At 38.8% G+C, this 19,968-nt stretch overlaps 2 protein-coding genes across 2 annotated transcripts; both read right to left on the reverse strand.

Moving 5' to 3' along the window:
* Positions 1 to 242: 242 nt before the first annotated feature.
* LOC306869778 (heterogeneous nuclear ribonucleoprotein L-like) lies at positions 243 to 15,229 on the reverse strand. Its single transcript, XM_079416683.1, has 14 exons — positions 15,119 to 15,229; positions 14,380 to 14,498; positions 13,402 to 13,639; positions 13,201 to 13,286; positions 12,947 to 13,043; positions 11,592 to 11,664; positions 7,667 to 7,702; positions 7,340 to 7,408; positions 6,968 to 7,239; positions 5,273 to 5,394; positions 4,836 to 5,037; positions 905 to 962; positions 677 to 772; positions 243 to 558 (listed from the first exon to the last, which is right to left on the reverse strand). Exons 1-14 carry the CDS (start codon positions 15,200 to 15,202, stop codon positions 500 to 502), a joined length of 1,611 nt encoding a protein of 536 aa, XP_079272809.1. The 5' UTR covers positions 15,203 to 15,229; the 3' UTR covers positions 243 to 499.
* Positions 15,230 to 16,193: 964 nt separating this feature from the next.
* LOC306870038 (uncharacterized protein) lies at positions 16,194 to 19,775 on the reverse strand. Its single transcript, XM_079417071.1, has 9 exons — positions 19,704 to 19,775; positions 19,509 to 19,592; positions 18,081 to 18,305; positions 17,554 to 17,733; positions 17,393 to 17,461; positions 17,261 to 17,299; positions 16,986 to 17,111; positions 16,794 to 16,880; positions 16,194 to 16,723 (listed from the first exon to the last, which is right to left on the reverse strand). Exons 3-9 carry the CDS (start codon positions 18,296 to 18,298, stop codon positions 16,672 to 16,674), a joined length of 771 nt encoding a protein of 256 aa, XP_079273197.1. The 5' UTR covers positions 18,299 to 18,305; positions 19,509 to 19,592; positions 19,704 to 19,775; the 3' UTR covers positions 16,194 to 16,671.
* Positions 19,776 to 19,968: the final 193 nt, after the last annotated feature.

Here is a 19,968-nt window from a genome sequence, read left to right on the forward strand (position 1 = left end):
ATTTCTAATATGCTGATCAAAAAGTTTTAATTTTGAATTAACTGAATTCAAGTGGTGTAACAACTTGAGCTCAACACTTTTGCTTTTATAGCCTGGACTCCCTTGTCTAGTGTATAGCCTTACTGTAAGCACATACCACTGTGCTGATCTCCTGGATTGTGTTTGGTTGCTTGACTGTCTCCTTCAATCACACAACAACAGTCCCACTGATATAAGCCAATATGCACAAGAAACAAACACTTCACAGTGACGTCTAAACTAATTTATTACATTGTCACAAATTTACTGTTATACAAGACTGGTCAACTAAAAAAAAAAAAAAATGCCAATAAAAAATTAATTAAAAATGAAACGTACAAAACATTGAGTCCAGTCTTACTCCGGAAATAAGGTAATCTTAACAGTCTCACTTCTTTCCCTCCAGGTCAAGAGTTAAGACATGCTATGGTGCGGAGCTCAAAAGGTCACTGGGAGTCTAAGGTTAGTGGTTGTTATGGGTTCAGTTGGCGTGCTGTGCTGTTGAAAAACACAGTTTAAGAGTGTATGGGTAAGGCCCGCCTGAGGAAAAAGAGAAAAATGAGATTTAAGGAACAATGTGATTTATGGTTGGAGCAAAACCGCTCATAAATTTAGAACAGTGTAAAATTATGCCGCCACCAGGCGAGTGAATACTTACTAGGGTTCTTCATCTGATGGTGGTTCATCATAGCAAGAGCCTCCATTGCATCATTTACCGACTCCCACTCCAACAGACCAGATGAACTTCTCTCACCTGTGGTTCCACCAACATAAGAGCACACACACATACACGTGTATTTATATTGAACCAAACATACACCACACTTTACCATATAATTCACACACAGTAAATGGACTGTTTATAGACAAACTCTAAGTAACTCACTCTTGCCAGTAAACAGTTTGACACTGACTGGAGTCTTGATTCCCAACTCATCACAAATCTGTAGAATAAAAATCCAGTAGATTATTAAAATCTAATTCCACACACCAACATCATTAAAGCACAAAACATTTTTGTCCATTTTGTTCATCTTTTCTTCCCTATTGTGACGTATACTCCAGTGAAATGGCTATTGGAGACAATGGAAAAAACTTCAGAGAATTATAGCAAGAGGGAAGGAATATTAATGTTGATTAAGATTACAAACGCACATTTAAAAAAAACATGCGCAGATAAATCAAACATTCCATAAAAAAAGTTTTACATACAGTTGCACACAAATGCATTGGGAACATTGCCCATTTTATTCCAAATCAAAACAAGAAAATATTTTGAAATTTTCTCATATTAAAAAGGAATATTAGGCTGTACAAAAAAATAGTGTCTGCATTTTTCTTTACAAAGTCAAACATTTACTGTATAGACAGAAAAATGTTTGATTTAGCTTTCTTGTGAATGACTGAACTAACATTTAGTTGTATAGCCACAGTTTCTGAGAACTGCTTCACATCTGTGTTGCATGGAGTCTGGCACCTGTGAACAGGTATTCCAGCCCAGGACGATACCACAATTCCTCTGCATTTCTTGGTTTTGCCCCAGAAACAGCATTTTTGATGTCACCCCACAAGTTTTCTATTGGATTAAGGTCTGGAGATTGGGCTGGCCAGTCCATAACGTTAATCTTGTTGGTCTGGAACCAAGATGCTGCTCGCTTACTGGTGTGTTTGGGGTTGTTGTCTTGTTGAAACACCCATTTCAAGGGCATGTCCTCTTCAGCATAAGGCAACATAATCTCTTTAAGTATTTTAATGTACTCAAACTGATCCATGATCCCTGGAATGCGATAAATAGGCCCAACACGTAGTATGAGAAACATCCCCATATCATGATGCTTGCACCAACATGCTTCACTGCGTTTACAGTGTACTGTGACTTGAATTCAGTGTTTGGGGGTCATATAACAAACTGTCTGTGGCCCCTAGACCCAAAAAGAACAATCTTGCTTCACGAGTCCACAAAATGTTGCACCATTTCTCTTTAGGCCAGTCAGTGTGTTCTTTGGCAAATTGCAACCTCTTAATTTTTTCAACAATGTGACTTTGCGGGGGCTTCTTGCCGATAGCTTGGTTTCACAAAGGCGTCTTCTAATTGTTACAGTATTCACAGGTAACTTTAGACTTTCTTTGATCACCCTGGAGCTGATCATTGGCTGAGTCTTTGTCATTTTGGCTTTTCTTCGATCCATTCGAATGGTAATTTTCCATTTTCTTCCACATCTTTCGGGTTTTGGTTGCCATTTTAAAGCATTTGATATCATTTGAGCTGAGCAGCCTATAATTTTCTGCACTTCTTTGTTTTCCCCTCTCTAATCAGCTTTTTAATCAAAGTAGGCTATTCTTTTGAACAATGTCTGGAACGACCCATTTTACTAGAAATTAGAAATGCACAGTACAACATTTGCTGCCTTCGTCCTTAAATAAGGGCCAATTGTTTGACAGCAGTTTTTTCACAGAATGATTTACTTCTCTAATTAAACTCCACACACTGCTATTATTTTGAACACCTTTTCAATTAATGATTCAATTACACAATCAATGTCATGACTGTTGGGTCTTGGTTTTCTATTACTCTACCACACCTACCAACATTTCAACCAAAAACATACACATACATGTATATCTAGGGCTCGCAAAATTTCTAAATCCCTGGTAGCCCTTCGGGCAGGTACTCTTCAGATTTTGGTAGCCCGAAAATTCATTTAACTAGCCCAAATAAAATAAAGACCATAAATGTCAATCAAAAACATTTTCAATGCACAAATATCAACGAATATCAAGGAAAGAGTTTTATTTTACCATTTACAAGGTATCTGCAGAATTCTTAATTTAAGGCAATTTGAATTGCAATTTTATTTCTTATACTATTTAACGTATTTAAAACTGTCTAAGGGCTTAAAAACTCTTCAGTTTAGTTGTATCAAATTTAAGGACCCGTGGGAGCAATGTTCCCTCTAATTTTTTTTCTTGCTGAGCAAAACTTTTCTCTATTGGGCGGATATTTCGGGCACCTGAGCAAAAGCATTCTTTATACCAGACCTGTACAGCACGCACACAAAAAACTTTTAACTTTAATGTGCTATTTATATTTGATTTGACCCTTGATGTAACTAAATGATGTACATTTTAGGTTACCTGAGAAAACATTTTTACTGTACAATACACTGCAGTTCAAAAGATGGATCAATAAAGTTTTTTCAAGAAGTTTCTTATGCTCATCAAGGCTGTATCTATTTGATAAAAAATACTGAATATTATTTCACAAAATAATATTGTAATTTAAAATAAATGGCTTCTATTTTAATATACTTTAAAATGTAATTAATTCCTGTGAAGCAAAGCAGTATTTTCAGTGTCACATGATCCTTTAGAAATCATTCTAATATGCTGATTTTTAATCAATGTTGGAAACAGTTGTGCTGCTTTTTTTTTTTTTTTTATACTGTATTTTTTGGGACCTGAGATATTTAAAAAACAAAAAACAAAAAAAAAAACAAAAGGTAAAAAGAACAGTGTTTAGTCAGAATAGAGATTTTGTGTTACAATATAATCTATTCAAAATTTGGGGGTCAGAAATTCTCTTCTTTTTTAAAGATACTTCAAAAAAGTTTAAAGAAAGTTCAATAAACTTTATTCAGCAAGGATGTGTTAAATGGATACAATTAATAGTAAAGACTTCTATTGTTAGAAAATATTTCCATTTTGAATAAATGCTGTTCTTTAAAACTTTTTATTAAAATCAAAGAAAAAAGAAACAGTTTCCAAACAAATATGAAGCAGCACAACAGTTTCAACACTGATAATAAATCAGCATATTAGAAAGACTTCTGAAGGATCATGGGACACTGAAGACTGGAGTAATGATGCTGAAAATTCAGCTTTTTTATAGTACAGGTATTAAAATAGGAAACCAATATTAGATATTGCAATAATATTTCACTTTATCACTGTTGTTTTCTTTATTTTTGAAATGAATACAGCCTTGATGAGCAAGAGACTCAAAGACTCAAAAACAAGGTCAATTATTTATCAGGGTTATAATATAGTCCTAACATAATATATTATCAAAACAAACTATTTAAACTGATAGAATAGAATAGAATACAAACTGAAGCAAAACTTAAGGTGAGATCTGTAAGTTAAATATTTTAAAAAACGTGAACATATGAATTCTTCTATAGCCGTCTAAACATCGTTATGAAGTACAGTTTGTACAATACACTTGTGACTGTACATGTTTCAGAGTTTTGTGACCATTCTTTGCCCATCCTCCGTTATTTCCAGCACTTAATGAAGCCACTCTTCTTTAATACATGAGGACGTTTTATTTCACATGTCATTGCGTTTGCGTTGTCTCTCGTGTTGAGCGTACCACAACCATTGAAGTATTCAGTTTCTACAGCGACTCATTTGGTGCACATCGTTCTCTTTCTATGAAACCTGTAAAGCACATTCACCGGCTCTAACTCTGTCATGACATCAGCTCTATAGCGGTGTGCCCGAGCATTGATATTCCTTCCCTTTTACTGGCGGCATTCAATCAAGGCTTCCCAACTCATTTTTGTGCGCGGGAGGCACATTATTTCTTCTGCGCGTCCGCGGTGGAAGAAGAGCGCGGTCGCGCGTGTGCTCAGCTTAGAGGGAACACTGCGTGGGAGCCCTGTATTTAAGGTAGTCTGTCGGGCAGGGCAGTGATACATTTTGGTAGCCCGACTGGAAAACACAATAGCCCCGGGACGTCGGGCTAGCGATTTTGCGAGCCCTGATATATATATATATATATATATATAAAAACAATGACAGATAATCCCTCTGACCTGATTGAATGCTTCAACAGTGCAGTCTGGTTGCCCGTTGAAGAAGTGCAGTACGTTGCTGGGCTGCTGGATACGGTTCTTGGCTGCCTGCTCTGCGCTAGTGAAACGGTTGTTTCTGTTGCCATGGAAATCCTTAAAACTACAGCTGCCATCATCCAGTTGGTATGACTGACCTGGCATTATGGCCTGTTGTTTGGATACACTGCAGACCAAAAGACAAAAAAAATTATGTAGTACACACAGACAGATAAATCATGTACATTTAGTTTTACTTGTCTTGAACTGAGAAACAACTTTGTGGTCTGGCACATTTACTAATTATTAAATGTTAAAAAGACTAAATTAATTTCAATTAAGTACTAATTTAAACAAAAGGCAAAATAAAAATAAAAAAACAATGAAAATGCATACTCAAAAAACAATTCCATTGTACACACCAGACATTGAGTTTTTGTCCAAACAGCATGTTGTTGTTCAGGTGTGAAATAGCTCTGTCAACAGCATGGCAGTCTCCCATCTCCACCATTGCAGCGCCTGGTTTACTCTTCATAAATTTCACCTGAGCACACAAAATATTCAATACAATAGGAGACAAACAACCACATACACAACAGCTTGGGGTCAGCGAGGCTTTTTTTAAAGAAATTAATGCTAGAAATAACAAGGACACATTTGATCAAAAGAAATCTTTCCATAAATATTTTTTTCTGAAAAATATTTCAACAAAAATATTAATCGGCACAACAGTTTTTAACTTTGATAAGAGTTTCTTGAGCACCAAATCAGCAAATTAGACAGATTTCTGAAGGATCATGTAACTGAGGAATGGCTGCTGAAAATTCAGCTTTGCCATCACAAAAACATTCAAACTGAAAAAAAATTAAAATTGTAATAATATTTAACATTACTGTTTTTACTATATTCAGGGGTTAAAGCAAAAAAATCCTGAGCCTGAACTTTTTTTCCGAGGGTTGGGGGGTTGCGGGGGTGGACACAAACACAGGGTTATTTGGCGAACAAACAAACAAATAAAAAACATTTGAAAATGATTTTCCTTGAAACTACCTGATAAATAAACTAATAAAACAAAGCGGTACAAATAAAGTGCTGCACAATGACTGTGGCAACTTTAACATTTGAAAGGTGACTATGGCAAAGTTACTGCTTTCCTTATTCAAACTGATTTTTTTTCATGAATATGATTGACCTAAAGAAAGAAAGCTGTATCATACACTTGGAAAATTATGAGCTGAAAAACAGGCTTTAATATGACAAACTAATGTGAGGCAATAATAATTGGCTCAAATAAAGTATCAAAACCAAGTAATCACATGGTTTTATTGTTAATTACATGGTTTCACTGTTAAAAAACATGCAATATGCCTATATTATAAAAAAACAATACCTGTAGAGGGCGCCAACGGACTGGTGATATTTCATGTGATTCAACAACATTTAAATCGATTTAATTTTAATGTTTGGCCACATGCAAAGTCAGAAATTTTTATTTTGAAATCGCGATGTACAATCAATTGCATAATTAGAAATATTTATAAGGTTTATAAATAATTTAAGTTACAAATCTAATGAGAATGCAGAGTTTTCCCAGATGAACGTCACCGCATAAACAGAGGAAGAGTTTAGCCCCTTTCACACATGCAGTCTTACCCGGTAAATTTGTTCTGGCAATCATATAGTTCTTGACGATGTAATTATTTTGAGCGGTTTACAAAGCTCGGATGCTTTTTAAATAGCTTTTCTATGTAAATATGGCGCTACATAGACATCTTTGACCATTGCGCCTCGCAGCTTTTTCAATGTGTCACGCGCTCCAGACTCAGCCGCTTCGTTTCCATTCCTCTGCTATTACGCGCGTCTCGTGTTTATAAAAGCAAAAACTTCTGTTGAGAGTGAAAGCGGTGCTCCTCTCATACCATTGGTAGGCGAACTCATGAACTCAAACGTTTTTTTTAAATGTAGGACTATCTTTTTTTTAAGCTGCCAAACACCACACGCCGGAGATCCGGCACGGTGCCGGAGAACTTTAAGCCCTGTGTATTTTTGATCAAACAAAAGCAGCTTTGGTGAGCATAAGAGAAAAAAAATGACCCCCAACCCCATCACCCACTCACCCTTTCCACATTGCCGTAGAGACAGAATACGTTGAAAACTCGGTCTGCATTGATCTTGGTGGGCTCAAGACCATACACCATGACCACAGGAGAGTCAGCATGAGCACTGTAGTCCGGCGGAGGAGGTCCGTGTCCATACTGCGCCCCACCATACCGGGGTCCGCCGCGGCCACGTCCCATTTGGGGCCCCATGCGCCTGCCCTCATAGTGAGGGGGTGGGGGAGGTGGTCCATAGGTGTCATCATAGTGACCATAGCCACCCTGAGGACCACCTAGGAAAGTTTTTTTTAAATATACACCATAAGCACCTATAAAGCAAGAGGCACTTTAGTGCCTCAAGTAAAACCATTTGATAATGTGTATTACACTGACCATATTCAGGTGGATGATCTCCCAGCAGTGCTGGCTGCCTTTGCCGCTTGTTTGGGTTAGCATTGGGGTCTGAGAAAGAGACAGAACAACAATACAACATCTCAACTGCTATGAACATCAAGAGTGCAAACACAAATTGAAAGGAAAGGCTGTGCCGTTCTGGGAGTGACATGCAGTGAGAATTAGGTGTTAATACTAAGTGACTGCAGTACTAAGCCATAATGGAGATTTTGAATGGCATATCAGGTCGATCAAAGAGAAATTCAGTGACATTTACATTATTGAAGAAAATGTTTCATTCTCTCAGACCTCACAAACCAAACACACCTTCTGAATTGTTCCAATTGCCATCTGCATCGGTATCTGCACAGACAGGTATATGCAAATCAGATTAAGTATTAAAATGATATACACAACATGATTAAATAATTAATTCAAAATTAAATATGCATTTGCACATTACTCTTGGTTCAAACTATAAAAACCACAGGTTCCAAGAAGTGTTCAAAAGCACATGTATTAATAAATTAGAGGTCTGTTCCAGAAATAAGTGGTCTTAAAGAATAAGCACTTCAGACAAGTAGCTGAGTTCTAGTTATGGTTACAACAGTTTGCCTGCCTGCAAGACCAAGACAAATGATCTTCTCCAGTAAAATGACACCCAAACCACATCAATGTCATAATACAAGGTTTCACAGAAAAGCTTACTACAATACATTGTGATCAACATTTACCTACATATTTTAGACAGGAATTTAAGAGAATACAGCAGAGTTGAATGTTTTGCTTAAATGTTATAAAATACTAAACTGTAGGAAGCGTTTTAAGGGTGCTTATGTTTAAGTCAACATGAAACAATGTTGCAACCCATTTTACTTTCTTGATCTGAGCTATTCTAATGTTTTCATTATATATTTCACATGGAAACAAAATGTGCATTCTGAACAATGTACACCAATAAATCTTGCACAACAAAAGCTTAAAAGAATTAGAAGAGTAAATGGGAGTTGCTTTCATGTTGACTCAAGCTAGACAAATGAACAAGGCTGCTGATTAATAAGGTGGTAGGTCTTTTTAGAGTGAAATTTAAAGTTGTGATAAAATGAAAATAACTAATTTTCTTCTGCATTGTGACATCTGAGTAAAACGAACTAACTAAAAGGAAAAATAAATGTCTAGCAGTTTCAATCTATCAGTTTTTGATTGGATGAAGGCAGATCTAAATAAGAGCTTGCAGTCAATCATAAGAAAAGGGCTGGATTTAAGTGGACAGAATTATTGGAAAACATCATGTCACCAAAGAGAAGTCTCATTTTAACGGAAGACAGGATTATGACATTTTGATTAAAACTTACACAATCAAGAACAAACAAACAAAAAAAAAAATCAATCAACATATGCACAGATGAAGTGTTTTCAAGAATAATACCATGCATTTAGAAAATATAAAGTGAATTTTCATTTCATGTCAACTTAAAAAAAAAAGATTGATCAATTAAACGAGGAATTTTAAGTATCGCTCCCACAGGAAATTTTACCTTCTAAAAATGAAAGACAACAACAAAATCTTAGTCACTTATGCCACATCATCCAGACTGAAAGAGTCTAAAAGGAATTAAAAGAGCTGCATATATCCACTCATCATGGCAGAAAAAAAAGACAGGATTCTTTGTTTAGCCCTAAAGGCCACACAAGAGTATTCAAGGGTCTTCACTTCATGCCAAAAGTGTGTAACGCATCTTACCAACAAAGTTCCAGCTGATCCAGCCAGGACAAACAGATCAAATGAGCAGTATGCTATACACCCATTAAAACAAAAACAAATGCAGCAGGCACCATGGAAGTGTGATGTTCTTTACCAGTCGCCCTACTCCTGACGATTTAGTTTTCATTCAGTTCCTTAGGACATTTCTCTTAGTCCGCTGCATGCGTTTTTGCTGCGTTCCAGGCACATCGGTGCTTACCGTAGTAGTACAGGTGGATAGCAGACAGCAGACGGTGTTGAGTTTAGAAGAGACGCCACAACAGCAGTCAGACTAATCCACACCTGCGTCACACAGGGGGCGTAACACAGGGATCAGAACACGGTCAACCGTGCCCAATGAATAAAACAGATTCAACACAGAGAGGAAGAGGAGGAGAAGGAGGGATGGAGAAATGAGAGCTAGAAAGCACTTCAGTCCACAAAGAGACAGGGCTTGGGGAGGGAGAGCGGAGATCTGACTGTGTGATTGGTGGGCAGCTGCGGTCCTTCCCATGTGTTACAGTGGTGTATTGTTGCTAGTGTCGCCCGTAGTGTCTTGTCTGGTGCGTTTCGCTATTTTTAGCAAGATGTGTTTGCCACAATCTCACGTTGATGTCAGAGCATGTGGCCTGTGAACATGCGGTTTCGGATGTGTCACGGTGTGAAGTCGATGTCATCTCTGTTAATTACGTATAGACAAATGTCTGCTCTTTGCTGGGTGAGTAGTGACGATCTCAACTTGTCGTGCTGCGTGCAACGAGACCACCGCCACTGTGTTGGAGCAATCTTGACTTGTGTCGTGATGAAAATGTCGACTTGCTGATCTCTGCGTAAATCTCAAACAATTTGTTTGTTGGTATGCGGTCATGGCAATGTCAGTTTGGCAGTCTCTGACCATGGCGCTTGTGTTGTAGCAATCCTGATCTGGTGTGTTGTCACTGTTATGTCAGCTTTGCATGTTCGCATGATGTTCTCAGGAAAGAGGAAAGAAGCGAGAGCAAAAGTAGCCCAAACACCCAAGAAACATGATGACATTAGGCAGGGAATGGGAAGGAAATATCTGTGTAATTCTTCTCTGTTGTTCTGTGTATCTGTACCACTTTGCTTCATGTGTTTGCTGCTCGATCAGTCGATGTTGTTGTGCGAAGGTCTTCGGTGATTGGCTGTAATGTATTATCCAAAGAAATTAGACCCATTCCCCTAAATATGTCATTAAGATGTCCGCCACCTTTGTAGAGAATGGAGATGCTAGCTGAGTGGAAGGATATCTTGAGTGTTTTTTGTTTTTTTTATCCGTGTGACTTCGATATGAGTGAAATTGCCATCTTTGAAGCATTTAAAGTTGTTGTGAGTTCCGTTTCACTGTTCCATGTGGCCTGTTGAATTGCAGCGAGTGTGTCTTGCAGAGAAACGTAAGTAGATGGAAATGTTTTGTTGGATGTAAAATGTGTTCAGCAGCTAGTTCAAGCACAGGAGCTTAATGCATCTCAAATCAGGAGTAAAAAATGCTCTGCGGTTTTACCGTGAGAGACCTGATACATAGACAATTTACATAAGGAAAAAGTGGAGAACACTGAATATGAACCACATTTGGGAGTTCTAAAAACCACATTACTTAAAGATTTCCAAACGTGTTCAAATGTGAATTTGATCCTACAAAGCAGAGCATTTATATAAACTCTTGACTAAAGAAAAACAAACAATAAAAGCATTCTGAATGCAAAATCTACATTATAACAGTGAACCTGAGCGATCAATTACATTTTGCCTGGACCATTGTGAATCTTTGCGCTCATAAATCTACCTGTCTCTTACATCAAGCCTGGCTCTACGACCATGTTCAGGCAAAAATTTGCCCTATTGCTGGGGTATCCAATTCTACTCATGGAGGGCCCCGACACACCCACCAAGAAGTTTCTAGTGATGCTAAAGGTAAGCTAGTACAATGTCAAATTGGGATTGGAGCTAAACTCTGCAGCTTATCTCCAATTTCCTGCAGCCTGCCCTATTGCAAAGCAAAAAAATCAAATCTCCATCATGTAACAAACTAGATGCAGTGTCATGCTTAGTGAGTAGAGGTGAAAGAGTGCCTGCTCCTAAGGATTTGTGTATATGAGAAACACTTGTGCTTTAACACGAAACAGGTGACATGCGAAACAGACGAGTGTATGTCACTATGAGCTAAGAAGGATGTGCGCTTCTGTCATCAATATGATAATCAGGCCCACTCAAGCGCATATCTTTGGTTTAAATGAACGGATGTGTTTTTTGTATATGTGCAAGAATGCGTGTCCACGTAAGAATGTCTATACGCAACTACAACGGTGTAAATATTTGTATTATAATCCAAACAGAAGGAACGCAAGAATAAAGCAGCATTGCTGAAGTGACATCCTTGGGAAAAGATTTACTTTAAACTTTCCAAGATGTGACTTTAGGAGGCTTGTCCACACACCCATCCCCATAAACCATAAGAAGCACAGACAGAATGCATGAGCTGTACTGTACCTTGGCCACTCAGATTGGGGTTGGTGTAGTCCCAAGTATCCTGATCATTTTTGAAGACGTTGAGACGGGTTGGCTATACAATAAAAAGTGAGCTTTCATTAGTAATCAGGGTAATATGTAGTCACAACCATTTCAAATGTACCAATGTCATCAAAATTTGTGTCATTTGACTTGAGTATTTTAAATTTTAAAGTATTTTAAGATTATATTGACTTGCATGAATTTTACAGGTCTAGAACTCATAAAAATTTTTTTTAAAAATAATTTTAAGTAGGGTTCGGCGATATATCGAACACGATGATCATGTGCATCTCGTCAGTAAAACCGGTTTTAGTCGTGATTTAAACGTAAATTAGTGATTAGTCGTAAATCTCCATCACCTGCTTTCAGATGGAGCAACATTTAATACACAGCCGTAGTTCACTGACAAGCTACGCAATATCGCGTTCATAATCGCAGCATGATCATCCCGTTGTATATATTGCCCAGCCCTGATTCTAAGTCATGTTGAGGCTCCCTCAGACGCCTCCCAGCTGAGTACCAGTGGTGTACTTTTTAATGAAGAAATTGATTGCATAAACTACTTAGATTAGTCTTAAAAGTGAGTCTTTTTTTATCTGCAAGTTGGTCATATTTTTTTAAAGGTCTAATTTGAAGACTGATTACAACTTGGTTAACTGCTAGTTAGTCAAACAGCTCTTAAGACAGGGGGCCCTATTTTAACGATCCAAGAGCATGGTCTAAAGCGCACAGGTGCACTTAGGGCGTTTCCAAATCCACTTTTGCTAGTATAAAAACGGGAAAAACAGTCGGCGCTCCCGGCGCGAGGTCTAAAAGGGTTGTCCCTATTCTCTTAATGAGTAATGAGTGTGTTTTTGGGCATGTGCAATAAACCAATCAGAGTCTCATCTCCCATTCCCTTTAAGAGCGAGTTGCGCTCGGGCCATGGCAGATTCGCTATTTAAACGGTGGAACTTTAAGGCACACAGACTGAACACATCTCCAGAGAGCAAACGGATCTACTCATGTGCGAGCAAATAGGTAGGCTAATTCTGATACACGCAATGACTATCCATTATGACATTTTTATATTTATGTAGCCTACACAATTATATTCTTTTACACTGTAATCCTTTAATTTTTAATATTTGGCATGTTTGTGTATTGCTGCGCGTCCCTGTGTGTAATAAGCAAAGTGAACACGTGAAATTAAACTAGCAAAAACACATGCGCCGGGTGTATGATAGGGCCCAGAGTATAAACATTACAACTATGTTTACGCAACTGACCCCAGGCCTGCAGAGGGCACTGTACAGCACAAGAGTATCAAACATATAATGTTTTGGGGTACTAACCTTGGCATACTCAATTTTAAGGGTGCAGCAGCCCGAGTAGATGTCAGCTCCGTTGAGAGATGCTTTGGCTCTCTGTGCACTCTGGACCGAGTCAAATGTGATCAAATGTCAAGGAGAACAATATTTCGATTGTAAACAAGAGCATGCAGTGTAAACTACACTTTGACAGGGCTTAAGCTTTGTTCTTGTGATAAGCCCCATGGACTGTGCAGAAATTATTAAACCACACTAGAGAAGATTTTGTTCAAGGATATTCAACCATGGCTTGAACTCCATTTTTCCTGAAGATCACAATCCTTTGCACAGGTCCGCAGTTATTACAAATGGTGTAGAGAACATCCTACAAGAAATGATAGTGTATAAACAGAGACAGGGATGAGAATAACCTTGAGTAGATAGCTAGGCAATAGAGTCTACTCAGCTACACCATGATGGGTGTTATCAAAACAACTTACAGTGGTAATGGGATAGATGGGGTTCATGATGGTAAGGAGCAGTACATTGTTGACGCTCCGTGTATCATCAGAGTTGCTGGGCCGAGAGATTTTCTGACTGGTAGAGTAATTGACGTAAGATGGCCGGCCAGCGATGTAGAGTTGATTATTGTTAGCATACGTCACTGCGTTACAGGAGCCGTTCATGTCCTCAAACTCCACCAGTGCCTGACGCTTCTTTGGCATTAACACAACATAACTGAAAAACAGACACATATACACAGACTCGCAATAACAACTTTGAATTTCTCAAATAACTCTCTAGAAAGAGTGCAAAATGCAAACCAATAAACAGCAAATTGATAACTTATGAAAATTTACAAACTTACACTATTACCAGAGAAGACATTACTTCTGTTTGGGCTTTCATGTAATATTTTTACAATCAACTATTAAAGTTTTCCTTTCAAGCAGTGGTTCTCAAGCGGTGGGGGGTGGGGGCTTAGCTTCCAACTTCCAAGGAGGAAAGAATCAACTTCTGGCAACACTGAGCGCAGCTAACCCCGTATTCAGTTAAGACTTATTTCACTGTTATTTTCTTGCATCTCACATACAGACAAAGACACCGATGCACGTTCAAATACATCACTAACAACTAGTTGTTCAGTTCCGCACACACTGCGTAGCATTTCTGTAAATGCGGTTGTCACTCCCGTATTTTAGTGAATTGTGTGTACAGAACGCGATTAAGGAGTAAAAGGTGAATTGACGACCGAATTTAGCTGCAGTGTGTACGTGGCCTTTGAATCAAAAGGGTAGAGTGCCACTAACGTTAGTTTAAAGGAACCTTTGTTACCACTGTTCTATATTCACCCCAAATACACATTTTTTGCTTATTCGTATAACTCACGGTCACCAAAGAATGGACTCGAATGAGCACCACACGGAGTGAGGATGCCATTTGGCACCAAAACGATTCCTTTCCACAAGGTGTGTTACCTTATGGTGCCAAACTCCTGTAGCGCCTCCACCAGGTCAGACTCGGCAATGCCGTCAATAAGCCCCCTTATATGCACCACAAGCGAGGGCAGGGTCTTGTGCGGGTCTTCGTAACCCTCCTGAACATACAAAGGGAAGAGTGAAAGGTTAAATCAAACAATAATGTAAAACCAGAATCCTTGTGAAGGCTTAAAGCAAATATATAAGATATTTACTCCTTTGTTTCTCTACATTGGTCAAAAAGATGCAAAATTCTGTATACTTAAGTAAATAAAGGTTCAGGTTAGCAAAATGGACAGAGTAAAGATACGAAGATGAGACTCGTCTAAGACAAGATTAGCGAAAACTGATCAATTCAAGTTATCTCGAGCACTTTACTCCATTTTCCATTTAATTAAATAAGTAAACGTCTGTAAAATACAGTATGAATGGTTTACATTGTAGTCGGAGCTGAACAATGATTGAGTAAAGCACTGCTAGCCGAGCCACAGGGACTAGTTTGATGCATTAGATACTGTGAATTATATATCTCATTTTATAGCTTGTAACGTTACTTATATTCTCCGCAATCGCATGATTCATTCTCATAACTAAACAGACGAACTTGCGTTGGCAACAAGCTAACTTAGCCTTATAGCATCACGTATTGAATGAAAAAAAAAAAACGCGTTTCACGAGGGAAAATAAATCTAGCGCCACAAGCATGCAAACTGCAATAAACGGAATAAAATGAAAGTACCGTGGCCATTCCGTCGCTATCCGTTTTCTGTCGTTTTGTTGCTCTGCCTCCGTCGCCGTAATAATGGCCTGCCGCAGCAGCCATGTTGTCTCAAATGAAGTGTTCTAATGGAACACACTACTGCTGCAGCTACGGCAACCCGCAGGAGGAGGGAACGCGAGAGGAAAAGGGAACTTGGGAACTATTGTTACACCTATTGAACAGTCTAGCTATACACCATTTTAGGGCTTCTTAGTCGCGTTCGAATGCATCTGGGTTCGCCAAATGCCGTTTAGGCTGGTATTATAATATGGTATTATAATATAGGCTGGTATTTTTCTCTAGACTCAGCCAACATGCAGGTAGTGTGTTAACAAGGAGAGGTGCTCAAAAATCAGTTTGGTTTTAAATGTCTCTACACATTTCTCCTCGTGTGGTCTTAAAAAAAGGTTTTGATATAGCTGATGTTACAAACGAAAGAATATATAACTTTAACTATACAAAATATTTGGTTTCCCTCCACCTATAAAATTGAATTAGCCTGTTTCAGTGTGCCTAGAATAATACAACAGAATAGATTGCAACAATGCAATTCTACATGATTGGTTTTTGGACAATTTGATATGATCTTCCGTTTTGATTGAAGAGTGGAGTCAAATCAAAACCCTAATTAAAACCTTTTATGTTTGAGCCTGAGGAAAAATTATACCTAAACAATAAACACACATAAAACCTGGTAAAGTAAACTACACTGTATTACCCAGGAGAAATGCAAACCAACCATATATGACTAAATACTGTATACAAAAACAACAATGGTAAAAATTATGGGTGGTTGATATGACCAAAATCTGACCACAATAATTATATAACTATATAATTATTTCACTGGAAATATGGTTAAATTTACCCAAAAGTTTAGATAATGTTACAACGCTACAAAAAAAAAAAAAAAAAAGCTAATTACAAACCAATAGTGTGTTGGAAGTATATTAATAGTATATGAAATTGCAGCTGGTTGATAACCCTACCCCTTATAAAAAAAAAAATAAAAAATAAAAACTCCGGTTAGTAAAAATTTTGCACAGAAACAGTTGGGTTTGTAAAGCTTTACTTTATTAAAAAGATCATTGCCATTTTCAATGCAAAAAAAAAAAAAAAAAAGAAAAAAAAAAACCCTACAAACAAACAAATCACAGCGTACTCTTCAGCTCATATAATACACTGACTAAATCACAACATAGCTCATTCACCACCTTACCCACAAATCACTGACCACAGGACACTGGCTCAACACTGAAATTAAAACAATGGAGCTCCTAAAATAAAATAAAAAATTAAAATTTACAATCTGAAAGAGGGAAAGGGGGACAGAGGGGAAAAAATAAGGGAGAAAAAAAAAATCATGAGATGATAGTGATGCTTTTACAAGGAGCTTTCATTAAAATTTGGGGAAGGAGAAGAAAAGAAATAGCTTTGTAGCTACAGTAGAACCAGTATTGAAATCATGGAGATAAAATGTATTTCAGCCCTGAGGCAAAGGTGGGGAATGGGGAGAAGCATCAGTATTCATATCATTCAGCATCCGGTGTTGGACTTCTCCTTGGGCTGGCAGACCTGGAATGACTAAGACAAAACAAAGTATCAGAATCTGCTCGTTTTCTACAAGAACAACATAACTGAAACTTGCATTTACCCGTCTTTCTTGTGACTGACCGAACGAGACCGAGATCTGGACACACTACGAGCTCTAGGTCTAGAACCAGACCGTGAACGGGAGCGACTACAAATACAAAAACAAACAATTTAAACTGAGAAAGCACGTATAACACTAATACATTTAACTTCACACACGTAAAACTGAAATAAATTAGCATGAGTAAACTACCTGTCTCTACGGACAGGCGTTCTGGATCTGGACCTGGACCGTCGGACAGGGCTTTTCGACCTGCGTACAGGTGAACGCGAGCGCCGCACAGGGGTTCTGGATCTAGAGCGGGCTGGAGAGCCTGACCTAGAAAGCAAAGGCGAAGGTTTAAAAAATAAAAACAATAGCCCAGACAATTTAAAAAGGCAATGGGTCCAACAGAAGGATTGCAGCAAGTAGACATACTGCAGTTAGAACTGGTAAAAACAGAACTGTGGCCTGATAACACAGCTTACCTGCTTCTGCGTTTTGAGTATGAAGGTGAACTGTACCTCCTATTAAAAAAAAAAAAAAAAAAGTCAAAATCAGATTGACGCATCTAGACTGTAAATCTGTCCAAACACAGCTGGAGCAGTGAGAGGACTTGCCTTTCATTGCTGCGGCTACGAGAGCGGTAGCGCCGGCCACGAGATCTGGACCGAGAGCGAGATGCTGACCTAAAAAGAAAAACAAAATGAAAGATTAGCAATAAAACAACAGTGAAAGGAAGCAATGCAATAAAAAAAAAAAAAAAAGTTGGTTAAAGTACCTGCTGCGTCGACCACGCCGCTTGCTGAAACGATAACAGTCGTAGGCATAATGACCACTCTCCCCACACTGGTAACAGCGGTCATTGGGGTCAAATTGTCTGCGACTGGGACGGCCATAACGAGACTTTCTGGACATACCATTAGACATCTCAACTCTCACGCGGGATCCACAAAGCACCCTAAGATATTACAGATCAGAAGGTTATTTGTTTCTCTTTGCCAAACAAAGGTGCACTCAACATGTGTCCCATGATATCCTTGTTTTTGTTTTTTCCAGAGCCACACACTTTACCTAGATTCAGGCTAATGTCAGATAAACAAAGAAAAACAATTGAACTCAAACTACAATTAATCTGTATCCAGAATAACACCAAATAAATTGGGGCCTTTGTGAGCGGAAAAAGAACAGTGATAAACCGCCGACACTCACCCCTGCGGGTCTGAGCTCCCTGAAGAGGTCAGGGGGTTAAATGTGCTGCAGTAGCATCATGGCAAATGTAGGCAGGTAGAACTCAAGTTGACTCACTTTCCATCCATCCCCTTTACGGCATCCTCTGCATCCCTGGCATCCTCATACTCTACGAAGGCAAAACCTGGAGGGTTCCGGGCGACCCACACGCTCCGCAACGGTCCGTAGTAACTGAAGGCTCGTTCCAGCTCACCTTTGGCTGCACCATTGCCAAGGTCACCGACATAAACCTTACAGTCAGCGGCGCGAGAGGAACTCCGAGATGAGTAAGACATCTTGCACCTGTAGCGTGGACAAAGGTTAAGAAACTAATTGGTACCCATTTGAAACCTTCAGTTAAAATAATAATAGGCAGAACTTAATTTCATTAATAATGATTCCACAGTCTAGCAGAAATCAGAGTTTAACCAGGGAGTTAAGAACCACTGGGGGTTTCTGAAGGTCAGTGGAAATGCTATAAAAATGTATTTTCTAAATATAAAATATCAAGCTCACAACCCATTAAAGGGACAATCCACCAAAACTGAACATTTTCATTTTACTGAATTCACTCACCCTCACACAAATTCAAATATGTAGGACATTATCTTCAATAAAACACAAATGATAATCTTTTGAAAAATTGTTTTTTTCTATACAATGGTCACCAAAACTAGTTAGCAACATTCTTCAAAATTGATCTTGTGTTCTGCAAAATAAAGTCATACAGGGTTGGGGGGAAAAACATGGGGGTGACAGCTTTTATTTTTGGGTGAAATTTAGGTGTACCTACGATTACAGTAAAGTTGCTGGTTCTGTTAGGGTTAAACAGCCCTGCCATAAAGTGGAGTTCCTCATAGTATAAACACGGTGTCTTGTATATACCATTGATCAATCAGAGTGAATGGAAACACGTTGGTCGTGTATGTAACGCTAGTACAACCCTGCATGTGCTAAAAACATTTCGCAAATCGCGGTCAGCTGTTCCCTTATGTGCACGCTTCCAAATCGGTCAAATCCGAAGGTATGAGATCTTGCAGGCCATTGCAATAAAGAGTAAACGCATGCATTTCTTCAAGCATTGTGTTTTAGTTTCGCTTTCCTTTGTACCACCAATCGCTTCAACTGCTGAAACACGGCCATGATGGCCTGTTCAATCACGTTTATCAATACAAACAGCAACGTTAACAGGACTCAAACAACCAAATCCACACCAGACAATAGGACAAGGGCTATAAGCATGATATGGATGAGAGCGTAGCAAGTGGGTTGACTGTTAGCCAATAAACAAGATTAACGCCATTAATAAGTGCGCCAAAATCGCAGGCCGCTCTTTGTTTGGCACGTTTCTGAATCAAACCATACACCAACCGAAGAGCAACGATCCATTAACTGGAGCAACCAGTAACCCCCCGAGCTTTCGTACAAGGTTTATAAACACATGCGAAGAGAGAAGGCTTTGGATAATACACAATAAACAACACCGTCGGCTGCACGCGGACTTACTGTGTGACTCGACGTCCTCGGTTCCGTGTGAGGGCGCGTGAACGTCTTCTTCTTCCGGTTGATTAAAGGTGCTTCGACCAAACCCTGGCCGACAAGAGAAACAGCGAATAAATACAAACAGATACCGACCTAACCATCGCTACGAACTTTAACCGATTAAAAACCTACGCACGTAAATCAAAATAAAGCTCTCACCTATTATCTTATCTAACGCTCCTCACGCTCTTGGCCCGGAAGCATCACCCGTCACCGACTTCTCTCACGTCCAAGAGGCGGGGCGTTTAATGCTTGAACGTGATTGGCTCTCACTGATGTAACTCAAACCAAAGCCGCGTTTTCCCACTGGTTTGTAGTGGCGGGTTTTTCATTCATTCTAGTAGTTCGCATATTTTGAATTAGTCCACTAAAAAGATTCGTTCATTGATTCAAAGCTACCATTTTTGTCTCATTCACAAATAAA

This window comes from Barbus barbus (assembly GCF_936440315.1).
Source record: "Barbus barbus genome assembly, chromosome: 5".
Lineage (NCBI taxonomy): Eukaryota > Metazoa > Chordata > Actinopteri > Cypriniformes > Cyprinidae > Barbus > Barbus barbus.